This window comes from Gastrolobium bilobum, unplaced genomic scaffold (genome assembly GCF_033153095.1).
Source record: "Gastrolobium bilobum isolate Gb01-03AN ecotype WA unplaced genomic scaffold, APGP_CSIRO_Gbil_v1 utg11002, whole genome shotgun sequence".
NCBI classification, from domain to species: domain Eukaryota; kingdom Viridiplantae; phylum Streptophyta; class Magnoliopsida; order Fabales; family Fabaceae; genus Gastrolobium; species Gastrolobium bilobum.
Window position 1 is genome coordinate 405,896 of NW_026899111.1, and position 12,046 is coordinate 417,941.

The window sequence follows — 12,046 nt, forward strand, 5'->3', positions numbered from 1 at the left end:
TATGTATGAACTTAGGCTTTTCCATATATCTATTGATAGCATAAATTTTTGAGGCATTTCTTTAAGTAACAAAAGTAAACCATAGTGTGAAATTCGCTTCAATTTGAGATGTCAAGTTCCAGTTTGTATTCTCACTAGTTTCATTGATCTATTAATACTTACTTACCTGGAAATGAGTAACTCATTTGAAGCATATAAAAAAGCAGTCTTCTCTTGTACAGAAGATATACAGAAATGGATAGAGAATGGAATTTGTTACACTAGTTACCATTCAGTTCAGTTGCTCTTGAAATATGTAATGTCTAACAATATAATTTTGTCAAGAAGAACAAAGCAAACGGTCTTGTGCTGGATGGAGGTAGGTATTAAAGAAAAGTTTTTTTTTTTTTTTTAAATTATGAACTTAAACTAAACGTACTTTCTGTAATAAAAAGGACCTGACATTTAGTTATTAGAATGGTAATAATCAAAATCAGTAAGTTGTAGCACTGCTGTAATAAGATTGAAAAGTAAAACAAGAATTCATATAACAAAGGCTTGCATTGTCTAGGATGCTGTATTCATCATAGGTGTTATAATGTGTAGATTCTGCATAAGCAATGACACTAGTTCCTAGAGTAGAAAGTTCTTCAGATGAAAATGGATGATCACATAATATAATTCACAAAATCTTTCTAGAAATATTATTCTGACAGGGGGAATCAACATTTACAGTGGTAAAAATGACAATCCTGTATTTATAGAAAAGCAAAATTTTTTGCACAAGTATACATATCTACTGTCAAGATTTGTTGAAGGACAAACATTCCTCTCTAGTCATTATTTCTGTGCTGGTTGGCTGATCCTACATTCTTCAGCCATTCAACAACTTCTCTGATGGTTGGTCTCTTGAAAGGATTGTGGCTAACACACATGCAGGCCACATCAAGTACCTGAAGCATCTCTCCTTCAAAGCCCTTCCCTCTCAGAAGAGGGTCAAAAACTTGATCTTGTTTTCCTTCACTCCTCATCTGATGAATCCAAGCAACCAACTCTCTTGACATTTTTGGCTTGCATACATCAATAGGCCTCCTCCCAGTGAGAAGCTCAAGCATGACAACTCCAAAGCTGTACACATCTCCTCTCAGAGTAGCCACCCATGCTTGTCCATACTCTGGTGGAATATAACCTAATGTACCTACAAGTTCAGTTGTAACATGAGTATGATATGGAAGAATCAACCGGGACAACCCAAAATCAGCAACATGTGCCTCAAACTTTTCATCAAGGAGTATATTGCTTGACTTTATATCACGATGCACAATGTGTGGTTCACATATCTGATGTAAGTAAGCCAAACCACCACTTGCACCTTGTGCTATCTTCAAACGAGTTGGCCAATCAAGTTGAGATGCACCATCAGCCTTTTCATGCAACCAGTAATCCAAACTTCCATTCTCCATGTAAGTATACATGAGAAGCCTAAAGCCATTATGCACACAATAGCCTTGTAATGCCACCAGATTCTCATGTTGTGCTGTTGACAAAGCCTCTACTTCTGCTTTAAATTCCCTTTCCATAAGACCCAAATCTCCTGAAAGTTTCTTGATGGCTAGTGTAGTTCCATTTGGTAATGTTGCTTTATAAACCAAACCAAAACCCCCACATCCTATTATGTTTGCCTGGCTGAAATTTTCAGTGGCTTTTAAGATCTCAAATATGGTAAGATCCTTGGTTTCAATGGTTTTGTTGGGGAACAATACCACTACACTAGCCTCCTTGTCAACCTCAGGATGAACCCCACTGTTGGAGTAGGCAGAAATTGATTCCAGTTCAATTTTTTCTGGCACTCCTCCTGGATTGACCTTCCTCTTGGAGAGTAACCATATTACCAACACTGTCATCATGGAAGAGATGCCAAAGCAGGCTGCAATGATAAGTCCAGTCATTGCTTTTCTGTTTGGTCTGTGACTAGCTGCAGTACTATTAGTATTTTGTTGAGAAGAACAAGGGTGCTGAATAATTGAACCACACAATTGTGGATTTCCTTCGAAGCTGGAGGAGGAGAAAGTATCAAACTGACCACCACTTGGTATCTGTCCTTGAAAATTATTGTACGCTACACTGAAAAAAGACAAGAAGTGTAATCTTTTGAGTGAGTCAGGGATATCACCAGATAGATGGTTTCTTGAGAGGTCTAGTTTCTCTAAGTTAGTCAAGTTTGAGATTTCAACTGGTATATTGCCAGAGAAGTTGTTGCTTTTCAGGTCCAGCTGATGAAGGACTTTTAGTTGACCAATCTCAATTGGGATACTGCCATTAAGGTGATTGCTTCCCAGATATATTGCTGGTGGTAGGCTGGAAAGCTGATTATATTGCATCTGGGAAACATTGTTGGCATTAGCAAAGACAGGTAACTCCAAGTAAGTCCTTTGTTCATTATTATATGCTTGTTGAGATGTTAGTGTTGGGAGTCTTGTGAACTCCGTTGGGAAAATTCCTGTAAGGAGGTTAAAAGACAGGTCTATGTAGAAAAGCTGAGGAAGTGTACCCAACAAAGGAGGAATTGAACCACTAATTTGATTATAGGACAGGTCCAAGGCCTCAAGCTTCTTCAGATTTACAAGCCAGTCTGGTATTTGACCTGTGAGATTACAACCACCCAAGCTTAGAACCTGGAGATTTTGGAATTCATCCGGGCCTATTAAGTTTACATCACTTGGTATCATTTCATTGTAAAAATTCTTGGAGAGCATAAGGGTACTTAGCTTCTTGAGTCCTGTGAGTATTCTCAGAGCCCCAGTGACATTCCTCAGGTTGTTACTAGAAACTGCTAGGAAAGAAAGGGACTCAAGTCCAAGTATCTCAGGTGAAATCTGCCCCTCAAGTTGATTAAATGCTAGCCTTACTGCTGCAAGTGACTTGCATGCATAAAGGGTTGGTGGTAAAACACCAGTAAAATTATTGTTGCCAAGGTCTAGTGTAGCAAGTCTGAGGAAACCTGAGAAATTGAATACTGAGAGATTTCCCTCCAATTTGTTGACCCTTAAATTCAACACAACAAGATTGACACAGTTCATCAGAGATGGGGGCAGGGTACCAGTCAAATTGTTGACATGAAGAAGTAGCTGTTCCAATTTGGAGAGTTTACCAATATCAGAGTGAATTGGACCCGTGAGATAATTGGAGTAGAGCTCCAAAACTGTGAGGTTGGCAAGGTTAACAATGCCATCACCAATTGTTCCACTGAGTTTATTGAGTGGCAATGAGATTTCTGTGAGAGAAACAGCCTCAAAAATATCACTTGGGATAGTCCCGGTTAGAAAATTGAAACCTGCTCGGAATATCTCCAGCTTGGAACATGCTCCTAGACCAGGCTGAATGGTACCATCAAAACCATTGGATGAATAATCCAAGAATCTGAGAGAAGAGGAGTTATGGTCGTTAATGCAAAAGAGAGAAGTGGGAATTTGACCTGTGAAGCTGTTATTACTAACATTGAAAGATATCAAACTCCCTCCTGCTGCTGCACCAGCAAGTTTCTGAAGTAGAGAAGAAGGGAGTGCTCCATTGAACGAATTACTAGACAAATCCAGCTTCTGAATAACACTAACACTACTATTGCTGCTACTGTTATCAGCAACAAAGGGCGGCAATTCACCAGAGAGACGGTTGTAGCTTAAATCAAGAACCAGCAAGTGATTAAGCAATGAGAAAAACTGGTGTTGGAGATTACCAGATAACCGATTATGAGATAGATTAAGGTGAGAGAGAGAAGTGAGGCCTATGAGAGATGAAGAGATGAAGCCAGTGAGACCTCTAGATGGTAGCAAAAGATGAGTGACTTGAAGATCCCCATCACAAGTGATACCTTCCCACAGGCAGCAATCAGCAGAAGTAGACCAATTGAGAGAAGGGTAAGGCAAAGAAGTGGATATGTTACTAGAGAAGGCTAAAAGAGAGTCTTTCTCAATTTGGTTACAAGAAGAGACTTGAACAACCAACAAGGACAGAATAAGTAACTGTACTATTATGAAAGGGACCATTAACTTGGAAACCATGTAATAATATGCAGAAGAAGGATGAGAGGGTGTTGATGTTGATGGGGTTGATCTTGTTGTTGGCTTTTGTGTAGCCTTTGTCATTAGAACAACAGATACAAAGAAGGTAAAGATAGAGTCTTTGTTGTGATCCTTCCTCATGAAACAAGAAGAAGAAGGAGAAGGAGAAAGGGGACATAAGGGTGTCATAAGCCAATATGATTTGAGATTTTTGGGATGGCATGGCAATGAGCATAACCATCCATTGACACTGCAAAATGAAGGGTGAGAAAGAAAGAAAGAAAGAAAGAAAGAGAGAGAGAGAGAGAGAGTGGGGATGACGTTGACAAGTATAAAAAATAACCAGTGGATGCTTCCCATTAATAAAAATAAATAAAATAAATAAAAATAAAATAAAAAATGAGCGTTTACTTTGAGGGGCGGCCAGTAGTGGCAGAGTGGAATTTCTCAAAGATGATAATGAATATCATAGTTGACAAGTCTGCCAATCAGATAACATGTGGAGCAGACATCACAAACCCAAGTTTTATTGATGTCTGGTCTTCATGTTCTTAAGCTGCCACCAAACTGAAGCACCTACCATTTTCTGTTATTATATCTCTATGAAGATCTAAACATATATATATACATACATATATACATATATAATTCCAAAATGGGTCTTGCACTTGCATCTACACTTTAACTACCATTATTTTGTACGTATGAAGATTTAAGCATATATTACTTTTATTTATTTTTTTCCTAAATGGGGCTTGCACGTACATCTTCACTTTTGTTCGTTTTATGTAACATGTAAGGTGTGGCACTCAGAACACGGATTTTGAGAAACACCGTTAAAATTTTAACAAATATGTCTATTTTACCCCGTCAAAAAATAAATAAATAAGGGAGGCAAGTGTTTAAAAATAAAAGCATATGAGGTGATTAAAAAAAAATACATGGGATAAGTAATTAAAAAAAACATAAGGGGCAAAAATCACAGTAATTTTTGAACTTTTTCCTTTTTATTTTTTTGGTATAGAAATATGGGACAAGATTCTTTGTCACTAGTATCTAACTAAAAAATTTGACTCCAAATTTTAACCGTTGATTTTCTTCAATCTAACGATTATAATTTATTGGGTTAAACTCATTAATTAATTAATAATTCTCAATAAATTATAATCGTTGATTGATGAAAATTAATAGTTAGGATTTGGTATTAAACTTCTAAGTTTAACACTGGTATCAAAGGATCCCATATCATAATATTAGGAAAAATGATATATTTCCATATTTTATTTTTAGAATGGATTTCAACTACCAATTCAAACATAAATTAAAAAAATAAATTAAAAGTGCACTTTTTTCATGCTGATCAATTTGGTTTGGGACATAATTCTTATCTTTTTATTTTCTTCACAAATCAACAAATTAAAAGTGCATTTTTTTTCATAAAAACAAACAATAAATTCGATATTGGAATGAGCCTACTTTTTATTTTTATTTTTTATTTATTGAATAATGTTGAAATGCGTCATGGATATATTTGGCCTTTGAATCCTTGTTTGTTATGTTTAGCAAGTATTTATGTAATTTAGAATAACATAGTATTTCTAGTAATATTGTCATTTTATGCATTTTGTTTTTTAATCACTTACCTTATGTCTTTTCTTTTTTACCCTATGTGTTTTTTTTTTAATCAGTTACCCCCTTGTTAATTATTTATTTTCTGCTCAGTAGACAAAATAAATATATTTGCTAAAAATTTAACAGTGCTGACTGCTAAAGGTGAACTTGAATGAAAAAAACTATGGAGAGATATATATGATAAAAAAAATGGGCGTAAGTGATTCTGAACTTTTCCTTATTTTCTATTATTAAGTTAATTATTTTTTTAAAGGGAAATTTCAAATATATTTTTATCTTATTCTTTTCTTTCATATTTTCTTTATTTAGAACTTATTCAAATGCATATACAATAAATAATAACATATGAGGAAGGTTATACTTACAATTGTTTACAACCATATTTTAACACCGTTAATTTTCTCCAATCAACGGTTATTATTTTTCAAATTAAATTAATTAATTAATTAATTATTAATTCACAATAAATGATAACCATTGATTGACAGAAATCAACGGTTAAGATATAATTGTAAGAGGTTGTAAACGAAAATAGGTTGTAAGTATAACCTTCCTCGTAACATATTAAAGGTAAATAAGTCATATTTTATTTTTCAGATATTTAACTTAAGAAAATTACATTTTTATTCATATTCCAGGTTGCTTAATCAATTTTTTTTTAAAGCGCTTATAAAAGTTGTGAGAAGGAAGAAGGGATTTGGGGGTGGAAGTGGAAGGATGGAAATAACCCAATACTTCCATTTTTAAGTGAAGTATTGGGTTATTTTTCAAAGGATATTTTTCAAACTAAAGGTTAGAGCACCGAATCTATATCATATACCCATTACCCATACATCATGGTGTTTGATATGTTTTTATATATATCATGACATTTTTATGCCCGTAATCAATTTTAAATATAGAACAAGATAACCTAAATATATATATATATATATGTATATATATATATATATATATATATATATATATATATAACGGTTTTGATATTTTAAATGGGATAAATGTTGAACGTAACTAACTAAGAATACCTTGATTATATGCATATATACTTTCAAGAAGATTATTATTATTATTATTATTATTATTATTATTTATAGTACAAGATTCTTATTTTTTTTGATTAAGGCCTGCAATTGTCTTGTTTGTTTTAATGTAACAAATTGTTTTATGAGATAAATGTTGAACGTAACTAAGTAAGAATACCTTGATTATATGCATATATATATACTTTCAAGAAGATTATTATTATTATTTATAGTACAATATTCTTATTTTTTTTTATTAAGGCCTGCAATTGTCTTGTTTGTTTTAATGTAACAAATTTTTTATTTTTATTTTTGGAAATCTTATTGTAACAAACTTTAGTTAAAAAATAAAGATTAATTTAAGAACCGATTGTAAAGTTTTACTTGTAACTTACATGAATTTTTTTTGGTGAACGATATATGAAAATGTTAAATTAATAGGAATAGACAATAGTGCTCCAATCAAAAGATGAAAGTAACATTTCAAACACCACCGATATAGACAGCAAAGTACAATAGACCTGTTTTTTAGGTTATCTTGTTCTATATTTAAAATTGATTACGCGCATCAAAATGTCATGATATATATAAAAACATATCAAACACCATGATGTATGGGTAATGGGTGTATATGATATAGATTCGGTGCTCTAACCTTTAGTTTGAAAAATATCCTTTGAAAAAAAAAAAATTCTTTGAGTCATTTTATTCGAATAGTTAGTTTGATTTTCCTTTAAAAGAAAAACACAAACCTTGCTGACATTCTTTTTATTTCTTCATAAAACAACAAGTAGGACTTTTTAAACCAAACTATCATAAAACATTGGAATATCCAACGCATATTATGCAAATTGTCAAATTATTTAACCATAGGAATAAAATATACAAGGTTTGAAACCGATTATAGTATCATAACTCCTGTTGACTTACTAATCATTACATTTTATACGTTAAGGATAGAGAATTTGACTAAAAAAATCTTCAAAGTGTTTCCAAAAAAAAAAGTCTTCAAAGTAAGTTGTTTTAAAATAAATAAATAAAAATATATTTAATATTATATTTACAAATTTTTTATTTATAAACTCTTACAAACTACACTAAGCATGACCGATCATACTTCAATCAAGAGTGTATGACCGATCATACTTAGTGTAATTTGTAAAAAAAATTATAAACGGATCTTTCCCGTTAAAAATAACTTTAAACATATCCTTTCTTATTTAAAATTGTGTCTGATTTTCTAAGACAATTACATGTATAAGATTTAGGTTAGACTAACTCAGGCGAAAAGGTTGGAATTCCTTTTCATGTGTATTAACAATAACCTGTTGAAGGTATAATAGTGCAATTTGCGGTCAATAGTCAATGTTATGACGCATATTAATTAACGAAATTCTGTCATTATTATGTGATTGGTGAATCAAGTGGAGAACCACATCTGGTTAATTTTATTAACTAACATGCTTGCTTCCTATCACTTGATACTTTGAATGTTTCCTTAGTTTTTTTTTTTGGTAAGCAATGTTTACTTCTACATTCAATATTCAATATTATTCATGAGAGACTATTTCTAAACATGTAATGTATCTCCCCACCAATATCACATTTGGAAGGGGCATAAAATTTTAATGGCAAAAAAATTAAAATATTACACTTTTAATAATTAAATACGAATAGGTTGCAATTTGGAAATATCTACGAATCTATTACAGTCATTCACGTCCATTGGGGCGGGAGAAGTCACGCCCAAGTGAGGCAGAAATTGCCCTGAATTCATGCCCTAAGGAGGCGTGACAATTCACGCCCAAGACAGGCGTGAATTGCTTGCCCTATATAAATCCCAAAATTGCCACTTTTCCCTCTCACTCCTTCTCTCTAACTTTCCTCTAAAGTTTCTCTGCCTTCTCTCTAGATTATTTGCGGAGCATTTTGCGCGGCGAAGCCCTGTCGAACAAGTAAGTCTTCATATCTGTTTTATCAAATAGTTATTTATAATATGATACATGTTATAATAGTAATTTAGGGCAATGTTATTAAAATCGGCCCGATCACTGACCCGATCGAGGTACTAGGTCACTGGTTCAACCAGTGGGTCACTGGTTGAACCGCATGACCCGATGATTATATATAAATCTATAATTTATATTAAAAAAATTATAAATATACTCAAATAGCTGAAAAAAATAATATAAATTCTAAATATTTTAATATAAAAGTAATAAATTATACATCATTGTGCAATAAAAGATCAAACAAACACATAATGGATAATGCTTGTTTTATTGGTGTTTCAGGTTCGGTAAATGACATCTCTAACTATCAAATAAAAAATCTCTGCATAGTGCATAATTGAGATAATATTAAGATTGTAGGTACATAACTTATGTAGGTCAATAAGTAACAGATAACTCAAAATGTCAACTATGATTTTTTTTTTGGAATTTTTTTTAAAAAAAATATTTTTAAAAAAAAACCGCGTCGGGTCACTGGTTAACCGGCCGGGTCACCGGTTTTTCATCAAAACCGGCCGGGTCGCACCGGGTCGTACCGGGTCTGATACTTGACTGATCCAATATGATAACCGGACCGGTCAGATGACCGGTTCACCGGTTCCGGATCGACCCGGTCCGGTTTTCACAACAATAATTTAGGGTGTTGCGCATATAACTGTTATTATAGTGATCTAGGAATATGTTAATAATAGTGTCTTAAACCCTAGGAATATAATAGTGACTTAGAAATATAATAGTGACTTAGAAATATAATAGCGACGGTGGAATACAATAGTGAATGTGAACAAATGTAAATTGTCATTTTTTTTTTGTAGGTAATGCAATTTAATATTTTTGTTAACACATGTAAATTGCCATTTTTTTGTAACAAATGTAATTTAATATTTTTTGTAACACAAGTAATTAATTTTTTTAAAGGAGATGTAAATTAAAATTTTTGTGTAACACATGTAATTAGTTAATTTTTGTAACACATGTAATTAATGTAATGACTTTTGAATATATTAATGAAACCAATTAATTTATTATTCTGTATAGTACACTATTATGGCTGACTCGTCATCGTCGGAGTCACCTCGGTCTACATCCGATATTGAGACTCAGGCCGAGCCTTCGGATCCCAGGACGCATGTGCTTCCAGGACCATACAGGTGGGACGTACTTAGGAGGCGCACGCAGCGCAAACACGTTTCACAGGTTGTGTGGAACAAGGAGAAGTGTCGCCAGTGCAAGACACGACGCGGTGTTATCAAGGGGGTCCATCTCCTGATGCTATTCCTGATGTCGTTGCAGACTACCTGCAACATCGTCACCTGCAAGTACAAAATTAAACATTAAAACCCAAAAAGCTGCAAATATAAATGTATATTTTCAGCCATTTACTTATTTACCTTCCAAAATTGGCGGTAACTGAGTGGACGCGACATTATCATGTTCCTGGACATGAGACTCACCCACAACATTATATTCTAGGATTTGAGTGTCAGGAATACCACATTCATCATCGTTGTCTGAAGCGCTAGCGTCCTCAGCAAGAAGTTGATCTTCCATTGCAATATTTTCATCATCGTCATCCTCACCATCAACTTCCATAACCCAGGTAGGATCATTTTCTCATTCCTCAGACAAATTACCAACTGGAGCAGCAAATGATGATGCATTATGTGCAAAATTTAAATCAACTAACCTCACGGGTATAGCAACATCCTTTGTTCCGGCAATATCCACGTATAACTCAAAAAAATCTTTCCTTGACTGATTGAAAAACTCTCTGATTACCATTTCTACGTCTTCATCGTCAACAACTTGCATATTAATGTATTGTGATTCACACCATATTCTTACAGTGACCATATTGATAGATTGTTTACCTTCCAGCGCTAACTTTTGACGAATTTTTTGATGTACTTCGCTAATTGTTGAGTTCCGCATGATACGTGTTGGCCTTTTCTCTCCTTAAAAAATGACACCACGTCGACATTCTATTTTTCTACCATTATAATATAAAACAACACGAACAAAATCAGAATGTGAACTCATTCTTAACTATATTAATAAAGAAAAACACAAAACAGAGTATGCATAAGCAAGTGAGACTGTATCGAAGACTAAGAAGTTAAGATGAAGAAGAGTTGTGATGAATATGGAGATAGGAGGTGTTTATATAGGAAAAATAGGTGTCATTCACGCCCAAAGGGGGCTGGAAAGGGGGCTGAGTCACGCTCAAAATGGGCTGGAATTTCCCTTGATTCACGCCTTCATGGGGCGTGATTAGTCACGCCTATTTTGGGCGTGAATGACGTGGAATTCACGCCTTGCATGGGCGTGAATTGTCCCGCCCATTTTGGGCGTGAATGACTGCAATAGATCCGTATATAGTTTCCAAACTGCAACCTATTCGTAATTAATTATTAAAAGGGTAATATTTTAATTTTTTTGCCAAATTTTAATATCTAACCCACTCAGTTTGGGATTAATCCCATAACCATCTCAAAAAGCTGAAGCTTGTGGGGATACTAGAAATCCTATCTGACTCAAAGAAATAATTAAGGTTGTTATAAAAAAAACATATAATGTATCTACCAACTGTTATTTTATATAATCATGTACCGATCATATATATACAACTAGAAAATATTTGTGCAATATATAAATATTTTTAAATAAAATAAAATTTAAAGGTATTTTAATTTATACCGAAAAAGAAATTTTATACTAAACATCATACGTTGTATTTAACATTTTTAATTTATTAATTAATAAATCTTAGATATAAAGACAAAGTGACCGGATGAGGTTGAATGTAAATACCTTCAAGTTATACCGAAAATAATAATAATCATGCTTTAAATTTAAAACATATAAATTAAAAGAAAAATGAAGACAAAAATATTTAAAATTATATATATATATATATATATATATATATATATATATATATATAGGGGTGTAGATGGGTCAGGCTGGCCCGGCCCGACCTACATTAAGCCTGGCTTGGCCCGGCCTTTCAGAAAAGTAGAGTAGGCTTAGCTTTTAAGAAAGCTTTTTTAACAAATTGCCGTAGGCCAATTTTGCCAAGCCTAGCCCAAAGCCTTGTAGGCTGACCTATTTAATTTATTAAAAACAAAATAATAAAATAATATTTATTTTATGTGGCATGACAAAGTACCAATACCAACCCTAATTCTTAGATGAATGACATTCTCTTGTAGACTTTATTTTAGCACCCAATAATTGTATTTTTATTATTTTCCCCTTTTCTTTGACTGTATTCCTCTATGATATACATTCTAGAGCTGGGGTATTATGTTGACTCTTTCTTGTTTGTTATTTTTTT

The 12,046-nt window shown here is 33.3% G+C and overlaps 1 protein-coding gene across 1 annotated transcript; it reads right to left on the reverse strand.

Moving 5' to 3' along the window:
* Positions 1-642: 642 nt before the first annotated feature.
* LOC133287340 (tyrosine-sulfated glycopeptide receptor 1-like) lies at positions 643-4,247 on the reverse strand. Its single transcript, XM_061484921.1, has one exon. The coding sequence runs from the start codon at positions 4,227-4,229 to the stop codon at positions 813-815; it is 3,417 nt and encodes a 1,138-aa protein (XP_061340905.1). The 5' UTR covers positions 4,230-4,247; the 3' UTR covers positions 643-812.
* Between the last annotated feature and the right edge of the window lie 7,799 nt (positions 4,248-12,046).